Here is a 15653-nt window from a genome sequence, read left to right as displayed (position 1 = left end):
TGAGCTACAGACCCATGAAAAGACTCGGGGGCGAAATGCATGTTACTAATGAGACAACCTGGAAATGTTTGTGCTCCATGATCCCAACTCGGTGTTATTCAGGAAGAACAGAGCCATGGAGACCGTGAAAAGGTTGGTGATAGGGGAGGAACACAGGGCACTCAGAGCCAGAAACCCCTCTGTGTGCCACAATGGTAACACAATGGTAACAAGTCATTACTCACTTGTGCAGATCCACAGACGAGACACACCAAGACCCAGCCCTGACATTAACAATGGACTTGGGGTGATGCTAGTGCATCAGTGCTGGCCCCATCGGCTGTGACACAGACTGCTCTGGGGAGATGGTGATGGTGGGTGGGGCCATGCACCAGCAGGGAAACAGGTAAGACGGGAACTCTGTACTTTCAATTTGCTGTGAACCTAAAATGGCTCTGAAAATATAAAGTCTATTAAAGACAAAAAAAATTGTTGCTGATGCAGAATGGGTAGTTTCACAATGTCCTCCTCCTCCCAGGAGACCTAGCCCAATGCGGAGCTGTAGCTCAGGGTGAGGACAGCCTAGAACATCCTGCCCTGGACTGTGCGAGGAGGGGAGCAAGCATGCTGACTGGGTAAAAGAAACTAGTTCCTCTTCTGAGGAGTCAAATATAAAATGCTGTTAAAAACTCAAGTGATAGAGTGCTCGCCTGGCTTGCGTGAGGCCCTAAGTTCAAACACCAGCACTGCCAAAACTTAAAAAATTAAAAATTTAAATGGCACAGTTTATAAGGCAAGAAGACAAGTCCTAAAGACAGAAATACCTGGGACATTTTATCTTTGGGGTTTTGCTTGCTATTCTTGTTTGGTTCCTTAAGGAGTATCCCTTAAAATTTATTTTAAATTTCTTTCCAGATACTTATTATTTCTTCTCCATAAAAATGATTTTTTTTTTTTAACTTGGAGCAGAATGCAGCTGGGGAACAGATTCAAGCATGCTAGGAATTTAAGGCATGGCAAAAGGCACTGAGGACTGGACAACAGCAGAAGCTACAGGGGAGAGCTACAGTACAACCCCATGTGCATGTGTGTTCCCATGCAGGGAACACCCAGAAGAGCAGCACTGTAGGGCTCCGGATGGAGCAGGCCACGGGGACGCAGGGAGAAGCTGCATTGCTGCTTGACTTCCACAATTCACAAGTTTTACGTACTCCAAGAAATGAATTACCTCTACAACATGGCTGTGATCAGCGCAGGGCCAAATGTCACCGTGTGTGCACAAGTGGGACCCAGTTCAGACCCCTCCAAGCCCGACCCATGGCAGGAGGGTCAGGGCCCGTGTCACCTACCTGGCTCTCCAGCTGCACCCAGTGACACGCTGACCAGCTTGCCATACTCGTCCCCTCTCGACCTCAGATCGAAGTAGACATTGCCTGTTCACAGAAGAGTCAGGAGTCCGTCATTTCCCTCTCAAGTACCCCACCCTGCCAGGCCCCACGGCTAGTAGTAGCTGGCACTGAACAGTGGCTGCACCTCCACTCGGCCCCTCTGCTGTGTGTTAAGCCAGAACTAAAAGCAACAGGACTCCATTAGAAAAGATGGTTTGGACACAACACAAACGTCCAGAGGCAAAAGTTACAACATGAATGTGAGTCCTTGGCAAACCGTTGAGCCAACTAACTGCTTTCACTCAGGAAAGAGGGGTGCTGTCACTGACTGTATTCCACCCTGCTCACGGGCTTTGCCACATACCAATTCACGAAGATACTGGGTTTTGGGGTTTTTTTTTTTTTTTTTTGGCAGTTCTGGGGTTTGAACTCAGGGCCTGGTGCTTGCTAGGCAGGTGCTCTTCCACTTAAGCCACACCCCCAGCCCTTTTGCTTTTAGCTAATTTTTGGATAGGGTTTGCCTGGTGCCTACTGCACCCGCTCATAATGAAGCTAGGTTCACACTTCCAGCTTCTTTGTTAAGATGAGATCTTGCTAACTTTTTGCCCAGGCTGGCCTCAAACCATGACCCTCCCATCTCCACCTCCCCAACAGCTGGGATTATAGGCATGTACCACCATGCCTCACAGAGCGGTTCTTTACCAGGTATCCTCTAAAACCACCTTTAGACCTAGATGAAAAGCAACATCTGGGCAGCAAGCGTCCACAGGCTCTTCTTTCACTGAGATGCCTGTGGCCACCCACTGTTTCAGAGCAGGGTTACATATAACAGCCAGTGACAGCCCAGGCTCTCTTTCCAACCATAAGGTGTGAGGGACATGCAGAGCAGAGGAGCTGGATCCAGGGGAAAAGCTAACCAGCTCCCCTGGGACCCCATGGCTCCCTCCCAGGAGCAGGCACTAACAAGGCTATGCAGTGATCTGTGTCCCCAAACCCACACCTGCCAGCCACCCTGAACAACATGTGACTATCATTAGGGCCCAGGCATGGGTGTCGTTTCTCACCTTCACTTAGAAATTTCTCACTCTGAACCTCACATTCCTTTTCCTAGCAGTTCCTAATTCATACCTGGGCTCTTCTGCCTGGGAACACCGATCCTAAAAACAGGTTATTTTAAGACCAAGGAAACTGTGGGTCTGGCAGATACAAGAAGTACCTGAGCACCCGCACTAGCCCACTCATGGATACAGGAGCAGGAGAGGAGGGTGAAGTGTCTTGGAAAACAAAGCCTGGCAGCAGAGCACCAGCCTGGCCCTGTCCCCTTGGTGTCCTTGTCATGTAGATTCAGCTGTTGAGCTATACTGGCTCCACAGGCAGCCCAGCGAAGTGGGAGGCAAGAGCCACACAGGCCCTGAGGGAGCTGTGTCCACGCAGACAGCATCTTTGTAACAGAGACCGACCCTCCACTGCCTTTCGTTGATGTTATCAATTTGCTGAACAAATTGTTTTCACAAATAGTTCAAAGACCGAATCACAGCCAAGCCTGGTGGAACTGTCACAAAGTCCAAGTGAATGTAAGGGTATTTTGAGTTGCTTGTATTTACACTGCTGTTCACATTTTACAGTAACACAAAGGAATGAGAGTGTAAGATAACCAGCACTCTCCCTTACCCACACAGGGATGAGCACAAGCCAAGCCCTGGGCATCCCTCTCTGTTTTCTGGAACTTATCCCATTGCATGCCACACGGCAGCAGAATGACCCTATGCTCTGTGGACCAAGCTTGGGTGGCACCTAAGTCCTTCAGAAAGGTGCTCTTGGAGATGACCTGAGTGCCAAATTAGACTGAGTAGGAGTTGCAGGGTTTCCCTCCGTGCAGGCTCCTAAGCAGGGTGCCTCCCATCTCTCCAGTGCTGCATGAGGCCAGAGGACAGGTGCACTGCCTGGTCAGTGTCCAGGACCAGGCTTTCTATTTTGCTATTTACCTGCACCAAGCATCTCCATGCAGCATCTCCGTGACCCTGGGCTGGGTGGCCTGACAGGTTATTAAGCAACAGCAAAAGGATTTTTATGGCTTGAAAATGTATGCTAGACAGGAACAAAACTGGTTACAATAAGCAGCAAATGGCCACAGCAGACATGGGTCCAAACTGTGTGGCAGACACCCAAGCTAGAAAGCAGTCCACGTGCAGCTGCACATGGAACTGGGGCGTCATGGAGAGTCTGTGGACTCAGAAAGACCAGCCAGGTTAGGTACAGCTGAGCTCAGTGCGTGACCAAAGGAGTAGTCGGACACACAAAACCAGCCTCATAGACAATGGGAAGCAGCTGTTGAGTGGAGGCTCTGCGAGCAGTGACAGTGAGTCTCCTGAAGAAGCCCCTAAGGAGGAAACGAGGGAGACTAAAAAGACAACCACATGCAGGGGCACCCTGATTACACGAGGGAAGCACAGAGCAGACAAGAGACATCCCCAGGGAAGGACTCACTGCAGATATGACAGCAGCTCTGGGCTCCTTTTATTCAGAGACATAGCTGTGGTGTCAAGGGGAGCTTTTGGGGACCACTAATAAACTAGATGGATAGCCCAGGACTAAGCCCTACCAGAAAGGGAGCAGGTCTATAAAATCCTGCCCTTGCCCCAACTTTTTATTATGAAAATTCCTGAACAACGTTGGAAGAGGACCATGATGAACACCTGTACACCTGCCACCTACATTTCACAGAGCATCAAAAGTAGCTCTCTAGGTGTTCCATCTCCTGGGACTGTGGGAAACAGCTTCAGAAAGAACAGATGTAACAGTTTTCAGACTCAACACTGCAAGAAACCCCAGGACATTTTCACTGCAGGAATCACGCTAACGCAGACATTTCACTTCAGTATGTTCCAGCAACTCAGGTGTGTCTGGCTTCTCAAAACCCGAACTACATTGCCAGGTAATCAGTTTTCACTGCACAAGCCCTACCTTTGGACGTTGGATAAGCATGTCCATGAGCAATTATTCCTTCAATGAAGGAAATTATCTGAGGGATATTTTCAGTGACTCTCAAGTACACCGTGGGCGGCAGAACCTGGAAGAGAGCAGAGACGTGACTGTGTTCCTTTGATCAAAGGTGCAGTATAGCTGGGTGCCGGTGGCTCACGTCTGAAATCCTAGCTACTCAGGAGGCACAGATCAGGAGGAATGCAGTTTGAAGCCACCCCAGAGCAAACAGTTCGTGAGACACTATCTCAAAAAAAAAAAAAAACCATCACAAAAAATGACTGGTGGAATGGTTCAAGGTATATGCCCTGAGTTCAAACCCCAGTATCACAAAAAAAAATAAATAAATAAAAGGTGCAGTATATGGGTTTGGCTTGACAAGACCACGGCCATCTTGGGTTGTCACCGCCATGACCCTGGTTGGTTTTTTTCTGTGCAATTTCCCAGCAAACTACAGCTGAACAAGACCATTGGAGTGATTTATGGAGTCAGACAAGCAGATGCTGTGCCTGACTCTGACACCAGCTTAAGATAAATCAGGTAGATTCTGGGCAGGACGAAGGCACCTTGTGCTGACTTATATGTACAGCCTCCTTCAGACCAAATCGCAGGGACCCGACTCATCTGGGTGCTGCCAGGACCGCGCTTCCGTCAGTGAGCCCCATACATGGGACTGTGCAATCACAGACCCGTCTGCCTCTTTCTTTGATCTGACAGCACTGGGAAGAGGGGATTGATTCCTCCGGACTCTAGGACCGGGCTGCTGCAGAACACCAGGCGCTGGTGCCCTTCCTGGCTCCAGCAGGTCTCCCTCCCCGTAGGAAAAGCCAACCATACATTACCTTCAGGGATACCATGTCTTGCTTGAAATCTTCTTCATACACGCTGGCGAGAGAAGCAGGAGACACGTTCATCTGCAGAGCGGACAGGTGAGCAGTTAGCTTGCCAAAGAACCCACAGGGGACCTGGGATAGGAGGGTGGCCATGCGCACCGCTGGGCTGAGCCTCGGTGTGGTGCTGGCCTCTCTAGCATGGGTGTCAGAATTTCTGTTATGTAATAAAAAAGTAAGCCAACCCTGCTCTCCACTTTTCTAAAAGAAGGGCAACATCAGTATAGTCTCCATAGTAACAAGAACAGAGTTCAAATCTTACCACTTAGTCCTCAGATGGGGAAAAAAAGGTCAAAAATACATTAAAGAAGAAATCTCTAAAGAAACATTTTGAAAGTAACTTAACACACTAATTGGGGATTGGACTGGGGTAGTGAAGCCCTTGGGTCATGTGACTGGACTCCTAAGAAGGGATGAGACCACCATGGCAGTAGGCCAACGCTGACTGCAGGTGCATTTGCAGACCTGAATCTGCAGCTCCTGTGGGGAGGAGGCTAGAATGCAAATGCAGGCCCAGCACACAACCCCATCTGAGCAGAAGCACGAGACACTGCAAAGTTCCGACTCAGACGAAGGCTCATGACTGCATCCTTGTACAAGTCATCCACCAGCCACCCAGGCTCTGCTGGCATTTACAAAGCACCTACTGTGTGCAGGTCGCTCCCCTGACCTGCTCCACACATGCTCCATGAAACAGGTCTTCCCATGTCATGAGTGAAAAAACGTCTGCTTTATAACATTAAGAATCTTTTCCAAGTTTCTCAGTGCTGTGGCTGGGGCCAGGTAGCTGACCATGTCACCTGGGGCCCGTGTTCCACCTGCCCAGGGCTCTAAACAGCATGCTCACCCCAGAAACCGTGACCAGTGAGTACTCACTGAAGAAAGACATCTGGTGGTCAGGAGTTGCTACCTAGTTCTTTAGCTCTGAGGACTTGGGCAGATCACTGAACTAAACCTCTCAGCCTTTGGTTTTTCTGCAACACAAAAATCATCCCACCCACGATCCCTTAGGCTGCTGGGAAGGTTAAATGTGCATGGACCAAGACAGTGCTGTACGAGAACACAGTACCACCAATATTTTTAACAAGATCGACTACCAGCATCGAGCACAATGTGCAGTTCCTTTCCTGGGGGTGGCTTTGCGGCAAAACAGACTTTTAGTAAAGAAATCAAATAACTTGTGTCTGCCCAGGGGACAAAAGACCAAACAAAAAAGCCCAAGAATATGGCATGTTCTTGCCACTCGGGAAGTTTCAAATACTGTGTGACTCTGGACCTAAAGATCTGCAGGTTGCTTTCACTTACCTGTCTAATCTTACTTTTTTCCCATAGACAATTTCATTCCTAGGGGACTTCAAATGACACAAGGGAGGTCCAGACTTGCTGGCTCTCCAGGAAACACTCATCAGTTATCCCAGGAGCATGGTCACGATGAAGTCCATGCCTCCGTCTGGGCTCACAGCATCGCAGGTCTGTGCTGTACACGGAGGCCTGCTCTTCCCAAAGGCTGCCAGATGCCGGCCTGCACATGTCAGGAGTGTATCCCATCTGTGCACATCCAGCATGTCACACCCGCCGAGGACAAGTCTGAGCCACACACTCAGTGGGGAATGGCTTGGTCAGAGGGGATCACCTGTGGACCGCCATGCTTCCTTCTGCAGGAGTCACCAACTGACACCAAGCAGCCACCCTGGTGTCCACTTCCCTCCACCCTCACCCAGCACATGTGCAGACTTGATGAGACATCTGAATGTCTTTTTGTCACAATGTTAATTTCTACCTCTCTTGTTCTGGAGTGAGCTGGCACATTTCACAGGTTTAGGACCAAACCCGTAATACAGATTAAACAATCTATAATTTTCCAGACCCACTTTTCTATTGAGTTGTAGGTCTGTCTCTTACTGATACATAGGAAGTATTTTTAATTTAAAGAAATTAGTCATTTATGTGCATAATTTTTTTTTTGAACCGGGGGTCTGTGTTGCCCAGGCTGACCCCAAACTCACGAGATCCTCCCAGGTGGCTGGGGTTATAAGCAGGTGCCACCATGTTTTTTAGCTCTGATACAAATTTCAATTTTTTTTCAGGTTTTCAACATTATGGTTATTTCACAGCACAGTGAAAATTTTATGTTTCTATTTTGCAATTTTTTCAATTTCTGAATCTTCTCCCATAGGTGGTTATTGGGCCTAGAAACAAGTAGAGAAAAGCCTTCCCTGACCTGGGGTTCCTTCTGATAACCTTGGGGAGCCATAGTGGTCGGGAAGGTCCGACTACTTCCCCTCAACATTGTCCGTTGACAGGGGCGTCAAGTTCTAAAAGGTGACCTGTGAACTCAGTCCCTGAGAGGCTGGTCACACCACACACTGGATAGAATGTCCTGTCACTGGCCAGAACCCAGATTACATGGGGCAGGTACCAGGCAAGTCCAGCCCTTGCTACTGCAGGTGATTTCCTGCCTGTCCCCTACCATGGTGAACAACTTCAAGTTAGCCACCCTACTTCTTCACAGCGAACCCCACTAGGCTGGGCTCCCCGCACCCTAGCCTTTCCAGAACATTCCACCTTCTTCCCAGGATGAAGGCTTAAATCACTGAGGTATTTAACATGATTTTTTCTTAAAGTGAAATCTTGCCATGCAAAGCCACCATACTTTAAAAATTCTTCCCCCAGACCTGTTTAAACCCTCGTCACTTTTATCCTTGACAAACTATACAACTGGGACAAAAATTAGAGCAATTCAGAAACGTGTGACACTGTCCTTTAAAATATTTAAAAAACAAAATCTTGGAGCAGATGGCGAGAAAGAGCAGCATCAGTAGCAAACCAGATGTCACTGAGAGAATGACTGAAGACGACACAAGAACACGGTCCACCACGCAAAGAAATACCACCCACCCTGGAGAGAAGGAATTCCCGGCCCATGCTGCAACATGGAGGAAGCCTGAGGTTCCCGTGTGCAGTGAAATGAGCCAGTGAAAAAGGAAAATGTCGTACGAGTCACTCACAGTCGAATTCAGAGACTGGAGGCAGTGTCCAGGGGAGGGGACGGGGAGTTACTGTGGGATGGGACAGAGTTCCCAATGTGGAAGACGAGAACGTTCTGGAGAACGACGGTGCTGGCAACTGCCCAGGACTGTGATGTCCTCAACGTCACTGGACTGTGCAAGTGTACAGAATTGTCCAGGTGAGGGGCATGGCTCATGTGGTACAGCACCTGCCACACGAGCTCAAAGGCCCTGAGTTTAAAACCCTAGTACCAAAAAAAATAAAATAAAATAAAAAGAGAAAAGAATTGTCAAGATGGTAAATTTTATGTTACTAAAAATGGCAAGAAAGCGGGCTGGAGGTGCACTCAAGTGCTAGAGGCCTGCAAGGCCCTGAGTTTCATCCCCAGCACTGCCAACAAAAAAATTAACAACAACAACAACAACAAAAAAACAAAGAGAGAGAAAAAGAAAAAAAAAATCTTAATAAATACAATCTGTGAGTAAAAGCCCAAGCTCTGCTTAGCACATGGAGTGTTCTGAAACTAAAAGGATGACATAAGCACACCTGCTAGGTCATCAAAAAACACAGAATGGACAGGCACCAGGGCAGCAGTACCAGTGTGCCCAAGTTAACGGCCTTGACAGAGAGAGAGAAAGGTTATTTCCCACACAGAATGGACTAGGCATCGGCCAGAGACTCAAGCCAGACCCTCAACCACAGTTCCAGACTTGATTTCCTTTACCGGCACAACAAAGATCACCTTGATAACTGCTGCTGTTTCCGTCATTAAGCCACTCTCATGGCCCCCTGTAGATTATAAAACATAGCCAGGCACCGGTGGCTCATGCCTATAATCCTAGCTACTTGAGAGAATTACAGTTTGAGGCCAACCCAGGGAAATAGCTCTCAAGACCCCATCTCCAAAATAACCAGAGCAAGCCGGAAGGCAGTGCCTCACACCTGTAATCCTAGCTACTCAGAAGTCAGACATCAGGAGGATCACAGTTCAAGGTCAAATACTTCAAGAGACCCTATCTTGAAAATAACCAACACAAAACAGGGCTGGTGGAGTGGCTCAAGTGGTAGAGCACCTGCCTAGCAAGCATGAGGCTCTGAGTTCAAACCCAGTACTGCTAAAAAAAAAATAAAATAACCAGAGCAAAGTAGACTAGAAGTGTGGCTCAAGTGGTAGAGCACCTCCTTTGTGAACTGAAGCTCTGAGTTCAAAGCCCAGTTCCACAAAAAAAAAAAAGATGACTAAATATGAGAACTACTTGTTAAAAAAAACAAACAGTTGGTCACCCATCAAGTCAGAGATAAGTGTGAAATCACCTCCCGTGCTCACCTCCTTGGCTCGAGTGATTATTTTGTCGTCCACATCTGTGATCCCCATCACCATGACGATGTTGCATCCAAAAAACTCAGTTAAGACCCTTCGAACGATATCAAATCTGACGTAGGAACTAAAGGGGAAAAAGCTGGGTTGTGATGTACGGAATTGTCACTGTAAAGCTTGAAAAAATTCATCACACTTGAGCATGCTACTACTTTACTCCAGCTGTGTAACATAACTGACAGTTCAAGGGCAGGAAGTAGAGGAAGAGCCTTTTTTTCCCTAACCATGCCGCAGCTTGTAGCTCACACAAATTTTGGGAAAAGCTGATCAAAGAACTGCATCAATTTCTGAACACGATATTTATATTTTTAGTTTTAGAGTTGTTTGATTGAGTTTATATCTGCTTAAATGCATAGAAATTCACTCCTTGTCAGGAACTGACAACTCACATCTGTAATTTGAGCTACTTGAGAGGCTGGGATCAGGAAGATCAATTGTGGTTTGAGGCCAGCATGGGCAAATAATTCATGAGCTCTCGTCTCCAAAATAACCAAAGCAAAATGTGCTGGAGGAATGGCTCAAGTTGTAGAGTGCCTGCTTTGCAAGTGCAAGACCCTGAGTTCAAACCCCAGTCCCACCAATAAATAAATAAATTCACTCATAACACAATCTCTCTAGGTTGTTAAACCCCTGTTCACTCAAGGCAGTCCCATGGTACTCCATCTCCATGAGACAAAACCCCAACTGCTGGGGCCAAATAACAGAATACCTGCCCAGTCTGGTCCTAGCCAGCCCTTCCCTCCCCACCACTGTGGAGAGTAGATTATGAGAAGCCAATGAGAACTGGACATAAGCAAGGTGCGATGCAGCTCAGCCGCTCTTCCTAAGATGTTTACCTGTACGCCCAGATTGGCACAGCCCTGGCCACAGAAGAGGGAAATGCAGAACAGCTGTTTCTCCAAAGTTGTTGACGTTCAGAGGAGCAGGGAGACAGGTTTCTCCTGTTCGGTCATACCCCTCCCTGAGAGTCACTGTTCCACCCTGTTTACCACTGGGTGTAAAAGACTCACTGAAGGAGAGGCTTTTGCTTTGGGCTTTTGGGTGGTTAGCTTTTTGGTGTGGGAGGCTTTTGGAAGGGAAAAGAATTGCTGAAGGGAAAAGGATTGTGGAAGGGAAAAGGACTGCGGAAGGGAAAATGAATTGCTGAAGGGAAAGTGTTGGAGGAAGATTGCAGAAGGAGGAAAACGAATTGAAGGGAGGACTGCTGAAGGGAAAAGAATTGCTGAAGGAGAATTGCTACCAAGTCTGAGGGTCGAGACTTTAAGAGAGCTAAAGAGAGAACATGAAACAGTAAAGTCTGCACCAAGAACTTTATACATAGGCTTTAGAAAAGCTAAGCTAAAGACAAGCTACAGAACATGGGACAGTGCGAGTCTAAGGACAGAGACTCTAAAAGTTATGCATATGCAGTTTTTAGGCACAGCTGTTGTTGTTTGCAAGTCTGAGCACCGAGGCTTTTAAAAACCTAAGAGAGAACATGGGACAGTGCAAGTCTGGAAGCAAAGTCTTTAAGAGAGATTATGCTAATGAAAAGCTAAGAGAAAACATGGGACAGAGCGAGTCTAAGGAAAGAGACTTTAAAGAATAGTGAAGCAAGATTTTATTTATTTTTTTACTGTTGTACAGTTCTTTTTTTTTTCTTTTATTCATATGTGCATACAATGTTTGGGTCATTTTGAAGCAAGGTTTTAAAGAACTGTAAAGGAGTAAGGCCTTACAGAATAGAGATAGAAATAAGAAGCAGAGTAAATGAAGAGAATAATAGAGAAAAAAAGCAATGAGGCAGTTGTGTGTCTCCACCCAAGTGCCCAGCACATCTGGCCCCAACTTTCTGTCTGTCTGTCTATCCTGTGTCCTTTCTGCATCTCCTGTCACAGCCTAGTTAGCCCCAGTTAGGTTCAGTAGTAACCAGGAATGACAGAAAGCTTGCTCCAACAAGGGAGTGAGAGAAAAAGTTCACTCCACTCCACCAAAACTGGCCAATCTGTTTTCCCCAAGCAGGATTCACACCCCTCTGCCAGCCTCTTCTGGACATCTTCTTATCTTGAACTGAGCCCTTTCCTGCTCCAAAACTACTCAGACTCTGCCTCCTGGAGCAGGCACTGTCCGGTCCCTGCCCTGCTGGAGCTGATGTTAGAGCATGCTAACGAAGTTCAAAGACTAAGCAAACAACCCCTGAAGCTGTTATGGTGAAGCATTAAGTGGGCAGTCTATGATGTTTTATTATAGGAACCCAAATGGACTGAGGCAGGTTGTACCATAAAACTCTGCAGAAGAGCGAAATTTCTGTCTGTGCAGTCCTTTTAAGCATGTATCATTCTGGTTAAACACTGTCCAACGACAAATTGTTCTTTCTCTCCTACCTTTGTGGAGAGGATTTCAGGGATGGGTTTTTGTTTTTAATATTTCCCCAATGTATTTTATACTTCAATAAAGATGTCAAAATAGAATTTTTATAATTAACAGTAAGTTAGCCCAAAATGAAGGGGGAAAAAGGTAAGTCCTAAATAATTTTTGTTTTCTTATAACAAAATACATGAAAAGTTAAGATCTTCCCAGATTATATGTCATTTGCTAAATTATACAAAGAATTAATAATAACATTTTTTGTTTTCTTTTTTTTTGGTGGTACTGGGGTTTGAACTCCAGGCCTCACGCTTGCTAGGCAGGCACTCTTACTGCTTGAGCCATTCCAACAGCCTTTTTTTTCTTTTTTAATTAGTCTAGGTTTGAACAAGACCCAGCTTAAAAGAAAAAAACAATAACAACTTAATAGGAAAAGTGGAAATTTTGGCAAATTGAGGAGGCAACGCATCTTAAGGTTAAGTCAGGCTGCCCAAGCTTCACCCCCACTCCAGTGTACACCCTGAGTAACTGCTGAGCCCTTGGGACAGGCACTCGCCCAGTGCTGTGGTAAGAAGTACTGTATGGGATTATGTCCTAAAACTGCCACGAAGATTCAAAACTGTGGACTATTATCTCCCCATCTTAAAGAGGAAGAAGCCAAAATTCCAGCAATAAAGTGACTTGTCCAAGTCTGGGAAGTAATAAATGGTGGGAACCACAATGACTTCCCACCAGCTGGATTTCAGGCCCCTGGATCCCTGGTGATCACACTAAACCCAACAACAAGCATCAAATTCCAAAATGGGTCACTTTCCTCTGCTCCACATGCCCTTCCTGAGTTTCCTGACCTGTGAAATGGACACCGGTGCTTAGAATTGCTACAAGAATCAAATGAAGTTCATGCAAGTGCTTCCTACAGTGCCTGGAACAGAGTTAATTATTCAATATATTTAAGTGGCCACTTGAGAGTTTTAAAGACAGTGAAAGGTTATTCTTTGCAAAAATAAATGATCCCTTGACACGTGAAAATTCAAATCCAGGAAACTCACCAAGCATGGCCAAGGTGTGCATGATCGTATACAGTTGGTCCACAGCTATACCTGGGAACAAAGTTAAGATCCATCACGTGACCATTTCCAAGCAAGGGTCCTAAATTCTCAGTTACAACAATCACGTTTTTTTAGGCCACCACCTCCGCGGAGCGCACGCCGGAGCCCAGGGCCGACCGGAGGTAACTCGGCACCTGTGAGCCCGGCACTAGACCCGCGCACCAGCTCCCAGGCTGCGGTTCGGAACCAGCCCGCCACGGACCCCTGACCGACCCCGAGCCCACGCACCAGGAGACGGCGTCCGCGCGGGCCACGATCAGCGGGTCCTTCCTGCCGGTGAGGCTATTGTACACCTGCACGCCGGTGTCATGGCCCTCCGGCCGCTGCCAGGCCTGTCCGCGCCGGGTGCACGCCGCCCGACTGGCCGACCCGCCCCGCCCGAGGCCCAGCGCTGCCCGGAGCGGCGAAGCGCCCAGGCGGGGCCCGCGCGTCCACAGCATATCAGAGGCCGCGAGCACCCAACGCGCCAGACGCTCAAGGCCAGGAAGGCGCCCGAAGCTCCGCCCATCAAGACCACGCCCACGCCCAGAGGGCCCGCCCCGGAGGAGGCCACGCCCACCAGCCGACCCTCCGCTCTGCCAGCCGGAGGGCCCGCCCCGACAGGCTAAGGCCACGCCCACGCCACGCCCAGCCCGCGCTGCGCCCCGGGAGAGCCCGCCTACTCCCGGAAGAGGCTCGCTGGAGGAGGTTCCTCCCCAGGGCCTGGCTCGCGTCCGCCGCCAGGAGGAAGGGGGACCTAGCCCCGGGGGGCGGAAGTGCGAGAGGCCCGCGGCGGGGTGCGGGGCGCGCGGCGCGAGGCGGGGCCGCAGCCCGGAAGCCGCCGGAAGAGGCGGGGCCTCTGCGCTCCCTTCTGCTTATTAGCGCGGGTCTCGGCCGGCGTCCTTGGGGACGAGCTGTGTGACGCGGCGCCCTCGGTGTTTATCTCCCGTGTCTTTAGTGCCCGCAGAGACGAGGAGCGTAACGCCCGCCACTGGGACCTCGCATGCTCGAGAGGTACATTCGCACCGCAACTCATGCACACAATCAGCGCATCTGCACCCCAGAGTGCACGCAGCATAGCTGCACGGGAATACGGTGTGCACCCCAACATGCAGCACAAGTGCGTCGTGACACGGCACTGAACCCCAGCACCCCGTGTCTACACACGGCACACGCAGCACGTCTGCCCCTGCGAACGCCGCGCCTGCTCTCCAGCACACACCCCTGCACCCTAACGCGCTCGGCACGCCCGCGTGCACCCCAGCACGCCATGTGTACATCCCCAGCGTGCACAGAGCCTGTCCACACCGCAGTCCAGTGTGGACCCCAACGCACGGCTGCACCCCATCACACACAGCATGGGTGCACCTCAATACACAGCTTGTACACCCCAGCGCTCTCCTGGGCTGAGCGCTGATGAAAACCCAGCGCTAGCACATAACCCCTGAGTGTGTGTAACAGAAAATGTCTGCTTGGGATTCATTTTGAAGGTTAAAAGCTCTATCATCCAGCTCTTGAGAATAAAAATATTTCAACTTATCTCGACAAATGTTCCCGTTGGTATCTTGCAAAACAGAATCCTAAAAAAAAAAAAAAAAAAAACTTCTGCTTTTTGCAGTCCTAAAAACAGCACAGCGGGTTCTCAGGCTTTTTTTAGTTTGGGTTCGTGTTCTCTTGCAAGGCAAATGATTAAGTAGAAACAAGCTCCCAGAGTTCTGCAGATCCTGGAGTCCAGCTCTGCAATCCTGTTTCAAGCTACGCTGTAGTCTAACGTAAACTACTCTAATGCACGAGGCTAAAATGCTGCGGCCTGTTGTTCCAAATTGGGAGCCCCTCGCATTGCGGTAACTACTCATCTGCTTTAAATCCTGGAACTTTATCCCGTTTCACTGACAGTGCAGTACTTGTCCTAATGTTATTTTGTAACTGTCACTGGTTTCTACTGCAATGTGCATATTTCTCTTCCCTTACTGAACTCCTAAGAATACCTTGCACAGAATTCAGAAAATGGCCTGTTAAGCATTGGTGAAATAGTTCCTCTCCAAGGCTCTCCCTGCCATGCAGGAGACAGTCTGGGCAGTAAGCATCTGATAGAGAAAGATCTGATTCCATTATTAGATGTATCAGTTAAGCTGAGCAGGTGACTCACACCTGTATTCCTAGCTACTTGGGAGGCTGAGATCAGGAGGATCAGAGTTTGAGGCCAGTGGGGACATACAGTTAGAAAGACCTCATCTTCACAGAAACCAGAGCAAAAGTTGACTGGGGGAATGGCTCAACTCTAAAGCACCTGCTTTGCAAGTAGAAGTAAGTAGTTCAAACTCCTGTCTCCCCACCTCCAAAAAAACCAGACAAATGTGTCAGTTAAAAAAAAAAAACAAAAACTGTTTTGCAGTCTGTGAGGGGACACTTGGAATTCGGGGAAGGCCCCAGAGCAGACAGGTGTTCTGCAGACAGATTTTGTAACATGAATCTGCATAGCTGATGTATTTAGGCAGGCCATAGAAAACCGTGACTTCAATTTTGCAATATGTTCAGCACTTGACTGGCAGCAAGGCTACTCTTTTCAGGGAATCAGCAAAACAATGATGAA

General features: G+C 48.4%; 1 protein-coding gene across 5 annotated transcripts in view; it reads right to left on the bottom strand.

Annotated features, from left to right (window-relative positions):
• Cars2 (cysteinyl-tRNA synthetase 2, mitochondrial) overlaps positions 1-13550 on the bottom strand; it is a 43479-nt gene extending 29929 nt beyond the window's left edge. For 2 of the 5 annotated variants that reach the window (XM_074042990.1, XM_074042991.1), the window contains exons 1-2: positions 4332-4437; positions 1329-1412 (exon numbers count right to left, since the gene is read on the bottom strand). In XM_074042990.1, the coding sequence (XP_073899091.1) occupies positions 1329-1373 (45 nt within the window). In that variant the 5' untranslated portion in view covers positions 1374-1412; positions 4332-4437. Of the gene's footprint in view, positions 1-1328; positions 1413-4331; positions 4438-5191; positions 5264-9575; positions 9694-13021; positions 13073-13309 lie in introns of those variants that run through there. The other 3 variants (XM_074042987.1, XM_020165734.2, XM_074042989.1) reach the window with 3 other exon arrangements.
• Positions 13551-15653: the final 2103 nt, after the last annotated feature.

This window comes from Castor canadensis, chromosome 10, assembly GCF_047511655.1.
Source record: "Castor canadensis chromosome 10, mCasCan1.hap1v2, whole genome shotgun sequence".
In the NCBI taxonomy this organism is placed as follows: domain Eukaryota; kingdom Metazoa; phylum Chordata; class Mammalia; order Rodentia; family Castoridae; genus Castor; species Castor canadensis.
The sequence above is the reverse complement of the archived record's forward strand: the minus strand, read 5'-3'. Positions and strand labels throughout refer to the sequence as shown.